Here is a 15,077-nt window from a genome sequence, read left to right as displayed (position 1 = left end):
ACATATCTTTTGGACATACAACCGTATGTCTCTTAGCTTTCCAACAGTTCTTGAATCGCATCAATTCGATATCAGGAACTCAAGATACATTCATTTTAGTGAAGACAACTCATGCATAAATTCTTATACGAGATTAATACGTAATTTTGTAAATATTACGAATTTTTAATATTTATATTGATTATTTGTAATATAATTTAATATAGGATGATGCGTTATTTTTTAGGATTATATTTATTATTTTATTAAAAATTAAAGTTGAGTTAAAACATTAATTATTATGATTTTATTAGGAATCAGAGTTAAGATATGTTTAGTTTGTTATTATTTTATTCATTAGTTATTTATGATCTTTAGAACTCAACCCATATTTCTTTTAATACAAAGAGAATTCGTTTTTGCAAGTGTTGATTGTCTTGTGCCTTTGAAGCTTATTCTCTTGGAGTTCTTTCAAGTTTTTGTGAGAGATTAATCTCCACACTCCAATTTGCATTTTCATCACGACTAGAAGGGTTGGTTAGAGTCGTATTATTGTGTTTGTCTTTTCATTACGACTAGAAGGCCTCGATAGGACATTATCTATATATTTTCCACAAATTTATCCTCACCATCATCACCTTTGTCATCCACAGAATCATCATATTTGACATCCACCTTCACAAGGGAGATCTTTTGATTTATTGATTATCATAATTTATTTTTAATATTCTTTATCTTTTGTATATTATTATAATATTATTTTTTTTATCTTGTTTCCAGCACCTAAAAAAATCCTAAAGAACCTTACTTGCTGCCGCCACCTTCCCCTATTCATTCCCATTGTTTTTCATCAAATCTAGAACTTTCTAGGTTTAATTCTTCAACAAGAACAACATTTATTAATCAGCCACCGCTTCCCTATCATTTTACTTTCCGTTTCTGTCGCTTAATCGCAGCCGGAAACCTTGACAGTGAACTCCATTCTTTCCCTACTTCCATGTCAGTTGGTGCAGCTCTAGGTGTTTCAGGGACAGGAACTGAGCTAAGTTTGTCCACCGTAGCTTCAGTATTGTGACTTCGAATTACAACTGGTGCGAGGCTTTGATTCGAGCTCGGGGATTTCAGTTTCATTTCAGTGTTGAGGTGTGTGCTGATTTGCATTCCAGTTGGTTACTTTTTTTATGATCTCTTGGTTCTTTCTTCCTGGAGACTCGTTTGCCACACGAGTATCAGAAGGAAAACAACTGGCTTGCAAAGGCATTGCTCGAGGGCTTCGAGTAGTCTGTACTGATCGGATTTCAGACATGATGGATTTTTGGTCATGACCTCCAGACTCAACCAGTGTTATGAAAGATGGTAGGTCGAATTCGTAGGACTTGTCAAAACATTGCTCGGATGTAGTTCTCGACTTCTTGGCTTTCTCTGCTTCAGAAAATGCATCAGATTGGGTTGAAATAACTGTTCCATGCACAAAACCAAGAAATGGAATTAATTCTTTGAACACAATGCATCCAGTGTTATCATATGCAATGTTTAGGTATTTATCGATCTAGAAAATGTGATGACTCGTTATCATTCGAAGCAGAAAACAATTATCTATCCACCTGAAGTAGCCTACTTCAGAAAAAAATTGGTTCCAAACTTCATACAAGTTCCTCCTTAATGGTTAGGTAAGTCAGATTAGAAACTCTTCATAATGCTAAGTTTATAACAGAAAAGTTCACACATCTTCAATGAGCATATAGAAGTTAATGTACCTGAAATGGATCCCCAATGAGCTTCCAAACTATCAGTATGGCTACTGGATCCAACCGAAACATCACCTATGGTCGTATCGAGTTGAGGTTTAACAGAGCCATTATCAGACTCTCCTTGCAAAGTTACAGTACTAGTCCTGGATGCAGCCGGTCCAGACTCTCGGGCATGGCCATCAACAACAGCAACAGAACTTTGACCGAAATGCTCGAAGAATTGAGTTGAATGCATCAACTCTAACTTCGATTGATCTATTGAAGTTCTCTTGAACTCATTTTCTCTGTTGTTTACTGCAGAAGACATAAGATCTTTGCCAGCACCCTCTCCTTGTACCTTGTTATCCCTACCTAGTTCAGGTTCCTTTATTTCATCTTCCCTGTTTGAAACTCTATCCAAGTGTGGGCCTTCAATCTCATTCGCTTCCTCTATGACATCTGTTGATCGATTATAGGCGCTAATGGATTCAGAGTTCGAGTTTGCCTTGATCGAATCCTCCAGTCCATCACCACTTTCAACTACATTGGTATCATGTTTTTCAGTTTTCTTGTTTCCAATATCATCATAATTTTCAACCTCATGCAAGTTGGGTGGCGGATTAGCATGACATAATGTGTTTTTCGTGAGATTATCACCTCCTGCCCCTTCGGAAACACACGAATCATCCTTGCAAACTACATTCTTCAACTTCCCAGCCTCAATATCAGCATCAGGAACCATTGATTGCATATCAGGCACATCATTTATCTTGCTTCCCGAGAAACCTGTCATATCAAAATCATCAGCAACATAAACAGGCTGCTGTTCTTGACGACAGGTTTTATGGTCCTTCTCACTCTCGGTTGTATCAGCATCAAGAGGAGACAATGCATCAGACCATTTTTGGCTCTGAAGCACACCAGCTTTCTCCTCGAAAAGCACTTCTTTAACAATAGCCTCATTGTTTCTGTCAAGCTCATAGTTGTCTTTGGCAACTAGCATGTACGAAGCATCTATCTCGACTTCTTCATCCAGCTGATTTGCCAGGGAAGAATCAGGTTTGCCTTGTGAAACACAGTCTCGTACTTCTACAGATGATTCAACAAACTTGTCAGCCAACCCAATTGCTGAAGTTATATCCTCCATCTTTCTGGATGTTACACTAGCATCCTCACCATTCGATTAAAAATATCAGTTACGTTTCTTTCTAAATCCATTCTCGGGCTTACATTCCCATTGGTCTCTTCCTGCTTAACAGTTTCATTCATGGATGTCTTAGAATCCAGCCTATCACTAAACTCTTCCTTCAATTGAACAATATCTGAAGTTACATCCAGTCTCTTTTCCAAAACAAACTGTTTTCGATACTTCACCAGCAGCATGTTCACTAGGAAGAATCAAGTTATCGGATAAGTTTCCGTTTACCTCACCTTCTTCATTCCCATTGGAATCAGTCCGTTGCTCAACGGAAAACTCTGCAGCACTAGGACCATTACCAACTTCCCTACTCTCTTCAGAGACGCCCGTTAGTGTTTCCGTTTTGATTGGAACCACGTCAATCGCAAAAGCATTTCCATCCTCGGAATCCTTACCATAGCTCAAGACATCATCTTGGTGCTCTAGTGTCCCAGTTGACACGATCGGCATGATTTTTGGAGATGCGTCTTCATTTCGGCTCTTGTCAGTTGAATTACGTGGTGGCTGTAGGATATCTGCATACATAATATACACAACCAACTTCTATATATGATCAAATTTCTCAGACAAGCCATTAATGAAGTCATCTAACTCGAAATAAACGCCATCAAATTATTCTCAAGTCTCGTAAAGAAACTTACCAGTCCCTTCCAATTGTTTCGAAGAAATGTTGGTAGCAAGATCCTTGTCTGGTTTACCGACATTATCCAAACTGTCCTGCCTTCTAACATCAAATCCACTATCTTGAAACTCCACCTTATCAACTGAAGAAACTTCATCTTCAGATCTATTTGACATTGCTCCAATTCCACCTTTACTTTCCTTCACACTAGTAATTCCACCTTTACTTTCCTTCACACTAGTAAATCCACTATCTTGTGATCTTCATCAGAAACTGGCTCATCATCTGAAGCATTTGTGTTGGTCATTTCATCAGCTGGCTTAAAGCCTTCAATGGTTCCACAAATCTTCCTGTGAGCACGCCTGTGTCTTGCACTGGGGTGCGGGTTTGGAAATGGCCACCCACATTTGCTACAAAAATGAACCCCATGGCTCTTTTTCCCTGCAGAAAACCAAGAAAAAAAATGGTTACTTTATAAACAAGCAAAAATAAAGTCATTTTTTTCCTGGAAAATGAGTAAAATCAAGAAAAAGATGGGCACTGGAAAGCCAAACAATTTCAACCACGCAAAGAAAATGATTATAAAGCAATGAATGAAACAAAAACACCAAATCAGACCCAAAAGGAAAAAGAAAAACCTGAGGAATGATTTCTTCCATGATCCATAAGTAAAAGGATTATGAAAATGAACCAAAACTTAGACTTCTTTAGATTTCACGATCTACTCAGTTTTAAAGACCTTATTTGTTTCAAAGTTAAACAATCTGCCCCATAGTTTAATTATAGCTTCGTCCTGCTTTTAGAGATTTTTTAATTAATTTGAGGTAATTATAATCTAGTATATATTCATAATTTGTTTAGTAAATTGGTAATGAAGTATACATTTTGTAGGTGTAATTATTAGAACTTAAAACTTATAACGAAAATAATACTCTTTTTTATCACTAAAATCACATAATAAATTTTTTTTAGTGATTATTTTGACAAGGGGTTAATCTTTCAAAATTATTTAATAAGGAATATTTTTTAACTGAAAATAATTATTGTTTTGATTCTAAATTAAACTCAAACTATCAGACATTGTAATCAACTTAAAATAATATTATTTGAATAATTATATTTTATAAATTCAAATATAATAATAACATAATTTAGAATCTCATTTAAAGATTTGGTACAATATAAAAAATATATTGATATATAATTTTAATTAGAGTGAATATGTAATTCGATTAGAATATGATGAGTTTGTACCTATAATAAAAATCCTTAATATTAAAGTAAGTATCCACGTTATATTCAAAGTTAATTTTTGGTGTTTAAAAAACTTTTCGTTAAAAATAAGTGTCTAATATTTTCTCCGTTATACATTTAGGTGTCTACCATTGGAAAAATTCGTTATGTGACATGTGTTACTTAACAATAATTTAAATGATAGGCACCTAAAATTATAACGGGAAAAAATATTAGACACCTACTTTTAGCAAAAAAATTATTTAGGCATTAAAAGTTAACTTTAGGTATAATTTGAGCACTTATTTTTGCATTAACCTAATAAAAATGATATTTTTTATAAATAACCAATTAAACATTTATTTAAAAAATCAATTAACCAACCATGTCAAAAAAGAGAAGTGGCACAAACCAATCGACCTTAATGTTTAAGGGTTTATTGTTATATCTTGAGGTTCTAAGTTCGAGCATTGCGTATGACAGAGGTATGCACGTTCATTTTCAAAAAAAAAATTAAAGTCTTTAAACAAACACTACTTTATATATATTACATATATATATGTACCCCAAACCCGTTAAAAATGAAGATCTAATTATTTTTAAATCATGTTATACTCATTAAACTTTTAAGATCCAATCAAATTTTAACCTAAAAATATACCTAAATTAAAATCAAATTAATTTAACTAAAAAACTTATAACAAATTTAGGTTAATTCAAAGAATTGAATTAGCTAAATATTTTATTAGATTAATAACTAAAAAATGTTCAATTAATAGTTAAAGAAAAAATACTGATTGATTTGATTTAGACTAATTTGATATCACTTGTTGAATCGACGGATTCAACATCCTTAATCCACTCCAAACCTTAACAGGCCCCCAAATCTACCGAAGCCTAAACTTAGCACTGTTCCCAATTTCTTGATCTTCTGCCACCTTCCTCACCACCGTTCAAATCTTCTTCTGCCTTATCTCATTCTTTAAAGAAACAAACATTTCCCCCTTCAAAATTCGAACTCAACTTTATCAACACCAAAATCGCATCCCTAATATCTAACGATAAAAACAATGAAGTAAATTGTTGAACTTAAATATTTTATGGGTAAATTACAAATTTGGTAACTGAACTTTCATATGATTCCTATTTTACTCACCATACTTTTAAAAATTTCAATTTTCTCACTCAACTTTATAAATTGAACTTTTTTGGTCACTCCACCATTATATCACTAATAGCTTGTTGACATGGAATGTTTTAATATTAAACATGCCACATTGGATTTCCACGTAATAATTATAATAAGGGTAATTACAAATTTGATAACTAAACTTTCATATGATTCCTATTTTACTCACCGTCCTTTCAAAATTTTTAATTTGCTCACTCAACTTTATAGATTGAGTTTTTGGACGGGGTAAGCTGGGGTGTGACGAATGGACGCAGGGTGACCAGAAAACAGGTTCGAACTACTTACTCAATGACTGATGCGGAGGCAGCGAAGATGAGAGGGTAAATTGATTGAGTTTTGATCGGAAATAGGAGAAGACTTCAGCAGTGACAACGATGAGACGAACGTATGACCCGGGTTGTAGAAAATTGACGAAATTCAATGGGAAGCTTTGGTTTCCTGACGAACCTTCGACGCTTTCTATGCGACGAACGAGGGGAGCCTTGATGGATGGGCACCAGGGTTTTGGTCGCGGTGGCCTGACACTCACACCGATACTGGCAGTGATGGTTACCGTCCAACAACGACAGAGATCAACGATGGGTCATCGAATGATTTCCTATGATTTTACGACGAGCGAAGAACTTTCATCAACGGTGAAGAGTAATGCTTCGATCGGGAGGCGACATTGGTGCTGCTAGAGGTGGGTGTGCGAGCCACCATTGGCCGTAGATGGGTTCAACGATGAGGGCAGCGGTGGAAGATCATTGGCGATGAGAAGTTTAACAACAGAGTGACCAAAAAAACTCAAACTATAAAGTTGGTGAGTAAAATATGAATTATATGAAAGTTCAGTTATCAAATTTGTAATTTATCTTTTATTTTTTCCTTACTTGTCATACCATATGTGGCTTTTAACGATTAAAAAATTATTTCTCTAAGCCACGTCATAAATACGTGAGAAGTTTAACGGTAGAATGACCAAAAAATCTCAATATATAAAGTTGAGCGAGTAAATTGAAAATTTCAAAAGTATGGTGAATAAAATAAGAATTATATGAAAGTTTAATTACTAAATTTATAATTTACCCACTTCTATTAATTCAAATTCTAATGAATTTTGTCCATGCGTACGACCCTTATTTCTAAAGTCAAAATTGCCCCAATAAACTATATGAGTTTTTTATTTAACCTAATAAGATAAATAAAAAATTATTTTGAGATCTATGATATTTTTTACATTGAATTAATCATATTAATATGATGAATTTTAATAAAAAATTTATATTTTATTATAACTTGTCGTCTCGAACTAACGAGTTTTAATAAAAAATATTTTTTTTAAAATTCGTTATTTTGAGGTAATGAGTTTCAATAACACTCTAAAAAATATTGTATATCTCAAAATATAAACCGAGATATTTTAATAGACCAAATAAAAGACTCGTTATCTTATTTATAAAAAAAAAACCTATTTCTAAACCCTCGCCTGTGGCCTGGAAATGAATTTTTTTCTATTTCCCTCCCTCTGTTCCTTGGTACTCCAATTTACTAATTCCCCAAACAGACTCCAAATTCCAAAAGAAAACTCGGTGTATTTTCCTAAATTTTCCCGAGATAAAAAAATGAGCCTCAATTGTAACGCCAAAACCCCAAAAAAATTCTCACCGTTCGACCAAACCCCTCCTTTCCAAGACCTACATCAAGCCTTCTCCAACCTCCAAAGCCACTGCTCTTCTCTCCTCCGACAAACCCACCATCAGTTGAAGGACGCTTTTAGCTCCACTTTTCAGCACTTCAACCCGCCTTCCTTTTCTCCAAAAGCCCCAGTTTTTGCTCGAATTGCTGATTCTAGCAAGACCCAGATTGAGTTGAGTAGAAAAACCGGGCCCGCTGAGAAGATAGAAGAGAGATTGGCTGGTGTTCCGGTCTATGCCTTGAGTAATCCGGATGAGGAATTCGTGTTGGTTTCGGGTGTTTCCACGAAAAAATCACTTGGGTTGTTGTGCTTCAAGAAGGAGGACGCCGAGGCTCTTTTGGAGCAGATGAAGAGTATGGATCCTGGCATGAGAAAAGGGGGTTCTAAAGTGGTTGCTATTGCTCTCGACAAGGTCATTTTCACTCTCTTTTTTCTTCCTATTTGATTATTTTTTTTAATTCTTTTGGTAGATTGAATTTGTGTTGAGAATGTACAAAGTTGTATGTACTATGGAGTCCATTGAGAAGCTAATGTTTAATGTATCTCTTGTTTTCTTTTTCTTTTTCTTTTTTATGTTTCCGTTTTCTTAGATATGAATGAAAAGGTAACAGCTTTGAAAGTGTGCTGTATTTCAGCTGTTTGTTGATTTTAATGAAATAGGATTAAACTTTTTACTTTTTATTTCATTTGAGCAACATTTTGAGGAAGGAAGAAGTAAGCAGCAATAGCAAAATATGAAATCGAGCCTGTTATCAGATTTTAACATACGCTTTGCCTTTAAATGATAATTAGTTCACTTTTTTTAGTGTAATTATCTTTTTATTTGATTTATATGACTCAGATAAATGTTCTATGGATCATGCTTGGATATGGAGTTTTGCAGGTTGTCCAGATGCAGGTTGCTGGTGTTGCTCTTAGGCTGTTGCCAGATTCCACTCAGATCAAGAATGCGCTTAGAGTGAGTGATGCGCTACTTAATGAGCTGATTTGTCTGTGATTTTCTTTTTCTTTTTTTCTATGTGAATGGATTGAATTTTTTGCTCTCTATTTGGGTTCTTTATAAGTTTCAAGATCGATGGAGGAATCTTATATTTTTATCGTTCTTCCTTTTATGTTTTAATAACCCTGACAAAGGAAAATGTCTGACACAAGGACTTCAGCCACCTGGTATATGAAAAAGTGATTATTTTATTTATTCTTCTTGTGAGAAACCAGTTTATATGTTCTTCTTTCCTGTGTAGAGGAATGTCATACCTGGAGTCTTATCTTCTTCACTATTTGAGTGTAAAGCTTTCAAGATATTTCTCCTATGTGAATTTTGCAATTGTTGGGTGTGATATCACTGTTAAATTAGCAGAGCCAAATGGCAATTGCTGTTATTTCAAGCCTCAATTAACTTTACATATGAAAATTAATTACCCTCTTTGGGTTTCTATGACAAGCCAAACGAATCGCTTATGAGTAGCCAAGCGTGTCAGTTTCTTATAGCACCAGTAGGGTTTTTATTTTATATATATCTATTTCAGAACCTGTTAACGTTTTACAAATTGGTAGTATATCTATGGAATATGGAGTGAGCTTATGATTTTGGTTCAGAATTATGTTGAAGTCAAAAAAATTACACTTCGCTAGATTTTGACTGGTACCAAGAATGGTCAACATTCATGAAATGGCTTTTTCTTCTTTCAGTAAGAATGGCTAATTAATTGTTTGTTCTTTGTTAGTTTGTTCAATATATTTTTCCTCTCTCTCCTCTTTTTGTCTGTTAATGCTTACCAACTTGCATTTATTGTTTGTAAATGCATATTACAAAAAATTATTGGTTTTATCCCCTTTGTATAGGAACGGGAAAGAGCTGGTTTCTCTGATGATAGCTTCCCTGGTGTTCCAGTTTTTCAGGTCCTTTCTAACAGTGTTTTATACATTATTCATATGCAGCTTATATGTCTGTGTATTTCTGCATTAATTAGGTGGAAATAATGAATAATCAAATAACTTACGTAATATGTGGTAATCAAAAGTAGGTGCAATGCATTTTCTACTAGTTTTAACTATGCATTCAGATACTATATAGTATATAGTTATAGCTAGTTGTGCCATTAGACTAGAATGAGATTATAAAATTCATTAAGCATTTTTTTTCGGCAATGTTTGTTGACCTGCAATTTTCTTTTGCATCCTGCTCTTTCTGCATGAACATGTTATCTTTTGAAGCTTTGGTTTCTAAATAGTTAATTGCATCATTTTTTGTGTGCCTTATGACATGTTTAAAATTAATCTGAGGTAGGCTTGACAATGTTGTCTGATTTTTGTCTGGCTTAATGGTTTTTGAATTTGATTCTATTCTTTGTGACCCGGAGGTGTTTCTGCTTAGTTGCAACTTGCATTTGCTTTAAACATCACTTGGGAGTTAAGGCTGTCTCCAAGCACCACTTGTACTTGATTATTGCAAGATTTGAAATTGTTGAAATATTTGACTTTCAGTCTAGGAGCTTGGTATTAAGAAGTCAAAACAAGAGTTATCGACCAGTTTTCTTCCGGAAGGTTGGTAAATACATATTCTTGATATATGCGTGGTATTCATGGATAGTCCTCATTTTTTGCTTCAGATCTTATGTTTTGAAGTTCTTATAGGAGGATTTAGAGCAATCACTTCTGAGAGCTTCCCGTGATCAGAATCAACTGAATCCTGCTTTAAGACCTGGGGATATTCAGGTAGGCTGCTGTTTTCTTGAAAAGAATAAAAGTTTGAATAAAATTTATTTTATTCACACACACTGACACATATATTGTAACTTATGCTTTATAATTAAATGATATACTTTCTTTAAATTAATAAATGTATATTAAAAAAAATCACAGGTTGCTGTTTTTGAGGATATAATCAAGGGGATGAAAGTAAGTTGCTGCTTTGTATTAACAATTTTCTCATAGTATGGGAAACTTTAGGGATAATAACCATTTGCTTTTTTATTCTGTTACTCTTGTCAACTAAAATTTGCAGGACAGTTATGTGTCGAATTGGGATGATGTTGTTTTCATTCCTCCTGGTTTTGATGTTTCAACCTACCCCACCCAACAACAACAATAGGCAACTGAATGAGTTGGTAATGGAATCTTTTGCTAGTAATATTTTTATTTGCTTGCACCCATTTATATTGATTTTCTGGGATAAAATTAAAAATGCAATTACATAATGAAATGATGAAGTGCAGAGGTTTAATGAGCATTCATTCATATCATCATATGGCTGCTTGTCGGTAATGAAATCTTTGGCTAGTGTCTATTCATCCATTCCTCGTGGTTTTGATGTTTCAACCAATCCCACACAACAACAACAATAGGCAACTAAACGAGTTGGCAGTGAAATCGTTTGCCTTGCTAGAATAAAATTTATATGCCTGCACCCTGTTTATATCGAGGTTCTGGGATGAACTTACATGTTAAGCAATATAGATAATGAAATGTTGAAGTTTATAGATTTAATGTTCGTTCATTCATTCATATGACAACTTTAGGCAGTGAAATCTTTAGTTATTTTTTATTCATTTAGTCTTCTTGGTTTTGATGTTTGAACCTATTCCCATCCAACTACAATAGGCAACCAAACAAGCTGTTAATGAAATTGTTTGCTTTTGTATGCTTGCAACCCTATTCGTATCGACATTTTGGAATGAACCCTATTTGCTTTTGTATGTTTGTTCATTCATATGACATTCTCAGATGATCCACTTGATGACGCTGGCTGGGTTCTACAGCCACAGATCCGAGCTTGACTGCTTAGAGTTCTTGGTCTGTTGTTTTGGGTTCGTTTTCGATGTTCTCTTCCCTAGAGAAAGTAAAATGTAATATTTGTGTTATCTTCTTAGTTGCATATGCTTTACTATGCTGGTTCTGGTTTTCAATCTGCTTACAGAAGGCAGAGGAAGACTTGTTCTAAATGGAGTTTAGTTGGACTGAAATAGATACAACAAAAGCATGGAGATTAGTATAAATTACACTGTTTAAGATTTTTTTTAAATGCAGTATGAAAAATAGGTAAAACTTTAATCAAACTTATAACACTGAATGTAACATAAACATATACCTTTTCTTTAATTCGATTACGATGAGAAATTATGTAAAATATGAATGGTATGTTTCGCATGGTAGAAAGGTAAGTGATACTGTTTGCTCAAAGCAATTGAAGAATGGCTAAATTATCCATTAGGACCAACTATGTGATTTTTAATTTACAAGCATCATTGATAGTTGGTTGGGTGTTAAGAAGTATGTATTGATTGTGAATTGTCATGTTTTAGATGTTACAAGTATATTTGTGAATGGTTCTCGACTTTGGACAAAAAATAAGGAGCTATTTTTGTGGCTTAATTATGCACGATTAAATTTAATTTTGTAATTTTCGTACGAAAGGATCAATCCTTTGAAGAATTGGATCGCTCCAATAGATATTGAATGAAAAAGACTGATCTCTTTGCACGAATGATTTAGGTGCTTCCATATCCTTTGTCAGTCTAGGTTTGAATTTTATTATTATCATTTTTCTTTTTTTTTTCCTCATAATCTAAATCAAGATATATAAAAATTCTATAATCTAAGGTCTAATATGGGATTTACCCCAGTGATTAAGGTGCGACTGTTCATCCCCTTAGGTTTGATCTCCCCCATATGTATTTCTTCTATAATTTGTTTCCCCTTAATGTGGAGTTAAATTTTTCAAATTAAAATTAGGATTAAATTAATAGAATAGGTAAGTAATAATGACATATGTAATTAAATTAATTTTATTAACTGTTGTGTTAATATTTCCGTCAAATCTTAACGGTGAACGGTTTAATTGACAACAATTAAATAATTAGGTGATTAAATTGACAAAATTAAAAGATTTGTCAAAATAAAAAGTGACAATTGAATGTTTATAGGTATAACCGTATAAGCATATTGAGAAAAGAATACTTGAAATGTCCAGTGTGTTTTGGAGAAATTAGTTAACATTCAATTAGCATTGATCTTTTGTTCATTATCAGACATTGTAATTGTAAATTTTCAGTGTCATAATGAAAGATGAATCACATAAACAGTTAGTGGAAACATTCAACTAGTCTACAGTAGACAATGATTCAATTTTCAAGTCTTAACGGAAGAGAGAAATCCCCACAAGAAATGAGAAGTGGAATCCAGAAATCGTCATCCTCTTTAAGTTGGGATCAGAAGCTGTTGTTCATATTTTCCAGTCAATTCAATGTAGTGGTTATCAAAAACAAACAAGAGCACAAGTTGTTCACTCATCTTCTTCACCATTTTTATCAACCCATACTTGAACAACTCCAACGCGGCAGAAATTAGTCTTGGATGTTCCAGGATTGAGCTTCTTTGATACTCAAAAATCCATGTATTTGGATCCAACTGTATAACCGAGGCGTCCCATTTGCTTTGCTCCCATGAAGCATTTGCCTTTCTTGTTACTACAAACCCATGATTTCCATTGGACCACTGTAAACATCCAAAACAAGATTAAAAATTGATCAAGCTGCTTCATTTTTTAATATGGTAAAAGATTAAAAATATAGATATTTACCTCTTTTACTCTGCCGGATAATACGGTGAAAGATTTGGAAGAAAATCCTGTGGCAAGCAATCCTGCAGTTTGCATTGGCCATCCCCAAATTCTCACTTCTTCCATTGATGATTTATGCATTAAACAATGTGAATTCAGAAGCATACTACCCTGCAATAGTTAGTCCAACATTTATCGATTTTATTAAAATATTCGTATCAAACACAGTCATACATCGCATGATCGGATAAAAAAAAAGTTCAGAATTTGAAAATAAAAGAAAAGTTTTTAACCTGATCAATTTCCCATATGGAATCATTATTGCTGCAATTTGAAACCTTGAGATTATGAAATCCCTTCAACTCGTTTTGCATGAACCTCATTTTTGCACTCAAATCTTTCATAATTGAAGCCCTTTCACCGATGCTTCTCACAATATCGCTTGTCAAAACTGGCCTCAAAAACCCACCAAGAACCCAAGAAAACCCAATCTCCATTACAAGAACAAGATTCATCCCCAATAACAACTTCCAAAATACACTCTTCAGACCACCTTTCTTCTTCTTCATCTTCATCCCTCTCGAGTTTAATCTGGCCGTCGATTTAAGAGCCGGGGATTCCGCCAAGCAACAAGAACCCAACCCGGGTGTCGATATCACCGAAGGGTCGAAAGAGATGGGCAAGTGGTTGAATTTAGGCTTGGAAGCCGAGAGTTTAGTGAAGGAGCTTTTCTGGACGCTGACGGACATGAGATCGAGAGTGGCGTTGATGCTGGCTATACACATCTCGCAGTTGCAATTGGCGTCTTTTCTGCATCCGGGGTAATAGCAGCTGTCTCTGGTTTCGGTACGGAAGTCATCTTCCATTGTAATGGTGTTCGATTTCATTGAAGACGATGATGGAGTCACCTGGGGTTTAATCCTTCTGTTTTGTTATCTGTTTTTTCTTCCCTATTTTGAAAAAGAATGGTGTTAATAGGCTTAAATGAGATCTAACGGATTTATGCCTAGGGTTTTAAATTTGAACCTCAAACGGTCATATCATGTGAGAATTATGTTTGTTTTAACTAGTGATAATTTTAGGAAAAAAGAAAAGAAAAACTAAAATTATCACCTAATAAATAAAATGAGTGAAATATAACCTCTTCAAAACACCCAAACTCAAACCAAAAATTTTTGGTCAAATTTTATTGTAAGTTACAAAAATTAGCTGACCCTTATTCCCATATGTAATGGGGTAAGGGGAGGTAAGATAGTAGGTTGTCCCCAACTCCAGGTTGAGAACAGCTTCATTGGGAGACCTCCATATTATGAAATACCCTCTGTGGGACTCGATCTCACGACCTCAAGATTAAGAACAAACTTAATTAAAAAATAAGTGGCTAAATTTTACCTTTTTTAAATAGATGTTTAAATTTTTTCGATTCATTTAAATGTCTAATGTTACACACATTATCACTTCTAGTGTCTCAATCGTGACAATCGTTAAAAAAATATGTTAAATGACATATAATTTATTCTGATAATTTTAAATTTAAAAAAATTAAAAAAATATTTGTTTAAATTCCCACGTGCCCCTCCCACAAACCCTTCGTCTCCCTCACTCCCTCAAATCCCAACTGAAATAACCCTGAAACCCCCGATTGATTGGAACAATAAATAAAAGTAATGGTGGTCGATGGGTCGGTAACTTTATATTCTAGATTAAGGGTGATCGGTGATTAGGATTAGGATTTAGGTGTTGGATATTTGAGATTTTAGGTATTAGAGATTAAAATATATAGATTTGTGAATTTTGAGATGATAGCAAGGGTTATGGTTAATTAGTGGGTGGTCGATGACGTATGGATCGTCGTTCTCAGGCGGATGAGTGAGTGGAGATAATCGAT

At 34.2% G+C, this 15,077-nt stretch overlaps 4 protein-coding genes across 5 annotated transcripts; 1 reads left to right on the top strand and 3 right to left on the bottom strand.

Annotated features, from left to right (window-relative positions):
* Window positions 1-1,111: 1,111 nt before the first annotated feature.
* LOC120201963 lies at window positions 1,112-2,856 on the bottom strand. The gene is made up of 2 exons (XM_039202470.1): window positions 1,737-2,856; window positions 1,112-1,437 (listed from the first exon to the last, which is right to left on the bottom strand). The coding sequence occupies exons 1-2, from the start codon at window positions 2,854-2,856 to the stop codon at window positions 1,112-1,114; spliced, it is 1,446 nt and encodes a 481-aa protein (XP_039058401.1).
* An 11-nt stretch (window positions 2,857-2,867) lies between these two features.
* On the bottom strand, window positions 2,868-3,747 carry LOC120201962. The gene is made up of 3 exons (XM_039202469.1): window positions 3,549-3,747; window positions 3,067-3,422; window positions 2,868-3,014 (listed from the first exon to the last, which is right to left on the bottom strand). Exons 1-3 carry the CDS (start codon window positions 3,703-3,705, stop codon window positions 2,868-2,870), a joined length of 660 nt encoding a protein of 219 aa, XP_039058400.1. The 5' UTR covers window positions 3,706-3,747.
* A 3,684-nt stretch (window positions 3,748-7,431) lies between these two features.
* LOC120201914 (protein TIC 22-like, chloroplastic) lies at window positions 7,432-11,630 on the top strand. Of its 2 annotated transcripts, none has more exons than XM_039202430.1 (8): window positions 7,432-8,044; window positions 8,516-8,590; window positions 9,475-9,531; window positions 10,117-10,176; window positions 10,267-10,347; window positions 10,495-10,530; window positions 10,637-10,739; window positions 11,356-11,630. In XM_039202430.1, exons 1-7 carry the CDS (start codon window positions 7,436-7,438, stop codon window positions 10,721-10,723), a joined length of 1,005 nt encoding a protein of 334 aa, XP_039058361.1. In that variant the 5' UTR covers window positions 7,432-7,435; the 3' UTR covers window positions 10,724-10,739; window positions 11,356-11,630. The 2 variants fall into 2 exon arrangements, with proteins under 2 accessions (XP_039058361.1, XP_039058362.1); XM_039202431.1 differs by lacking the exon at window positions 11,356-11,630 and adding an exon at window positions 11,112-11,139 and having other exon boundaries at window positions 10,637-10,740.
* Window positions 11,631-12,795: 1,165 nt separating this feature from the next.
* Window positions 12,796-14,138, bottom strand: LOC120201912. The gene is made up of 3 exons (XM_039202429.1): window positions 13,483-14,138; window positions 13,211-13,360; window positions 12,796-13,125 (listed from the first exon to the last, which is right to left on the bottom strand). The coding sequence occupies exons 1-3, from the start codon at window positions 14,074-14,076 to the stop codon at window positions 12,829-12,831; spliced, it is 1,041 nt and encodes a 346-aa protein (XP_039058360.1). The 5' UTR covers window positions 14,077-14,138; the 3' UTR covers window positions 12,796-12,828.
* Between the last annotated feature and the right edge of the window lie 939 nt (window positions 14,139-15,077).

This window comes from Hibiscus syriacus, unplaced genomic scaffold (genome assembly GCF_006381635.1).
Source record: "Hibiscus syriacus cultivar Baekdansim isolate YM2019G1 unplaced genomic scaffold, ASM638163v2 tig00008013_pilon, whole genome shotgun sequence".
Taxonomy (NCBI): Eukaryota; Viridiplantae; Streptophyta; class Magnoliopsida; order Malvales; family Malvaceae; genus Hibiscus; species Hibiscus syriacus.
This window is presented reverse-complemented; position numbering and strand designations above follow the sequence as displayed.

Bases quoted from the DNA above. Each gene is read 5' to 3' on its own strand.
- LOC120201963 (XM_039202470.1), bottom strand. From the start codon at position 2,856: ATGGAGGATATAACTTCAGCAATTGGGTTGGCTGACAAGTTTGTTGAA. The intron at 1,438-1,736 runs GTACATTAACTT...TGCATGGAACAG, and splicing joins TCATTGGGGATCCATTTCAG to TTATTTCAACCCAATCTGAT.
- LOC120201962 (XM_039202469.1), bottom strand. From the start codon at position 3,705: ATGTCAAATAGATCTGAAGATGAAGTTTCTTCAGTTGATAAGGTGGAG. The intron at 3,423-3,548 runs GTAAGTTTCTTT...TTATGTATGCAG, and splicing joins GAAACAATTGGAAGGGACTG to ATATCCTACAGCCACCACGT. The intron at 3,015-3,066 runs GTTTGTTTTGGA...GTTCAATTGAAG, and splicing joins CTGGTGAAGTATCGAAAACA to GAAGAGTTTAGTGATAGGCT.
- LOC120201914 (XM_039202430.1), top strand. From the start codon at position 7,436: ATGAATTTTTTTCTATTTCCCTCCCTCTGTTCCTTGGTACTCCAATTT. The intron at 8,591-9,474 runs GTGAGTGATGCG...CCCTTTGTATAG, and splicing joins AGATCAAGAATGCGCTTAGA to GAACGGGAAAGAGCTGGTTT. The intron at 9,532-10,116 runs GTCCTTTCTAAC...TTTGACTTTCAG, and splicing joins CTGGTGTTCCAGTTTTTCAG to TCTAGGAGCTTGGTATTAAG.
- LOC120201912 (XM_039202429.1), bottom strand. From the start codon at position 14,076: ATGAAATCGAACACCATTACAATGGAAGATGACTTCCGTACCGAAACC. The intron at 13,361-13,482 runs GTTAAAAACTTT...TAACTATTGCAG, and splicing joins CCATATGGGAAATTGATCAG to GGTAGTATGCTTCTGAATTC. The intron at 13,126-13,210 runs GTAAATATCTAT...GGATGTTTACAG, and splicing joins TATCCGGCAGAGTAAAAGAG to TGGTCCAATGGAAATCATGG.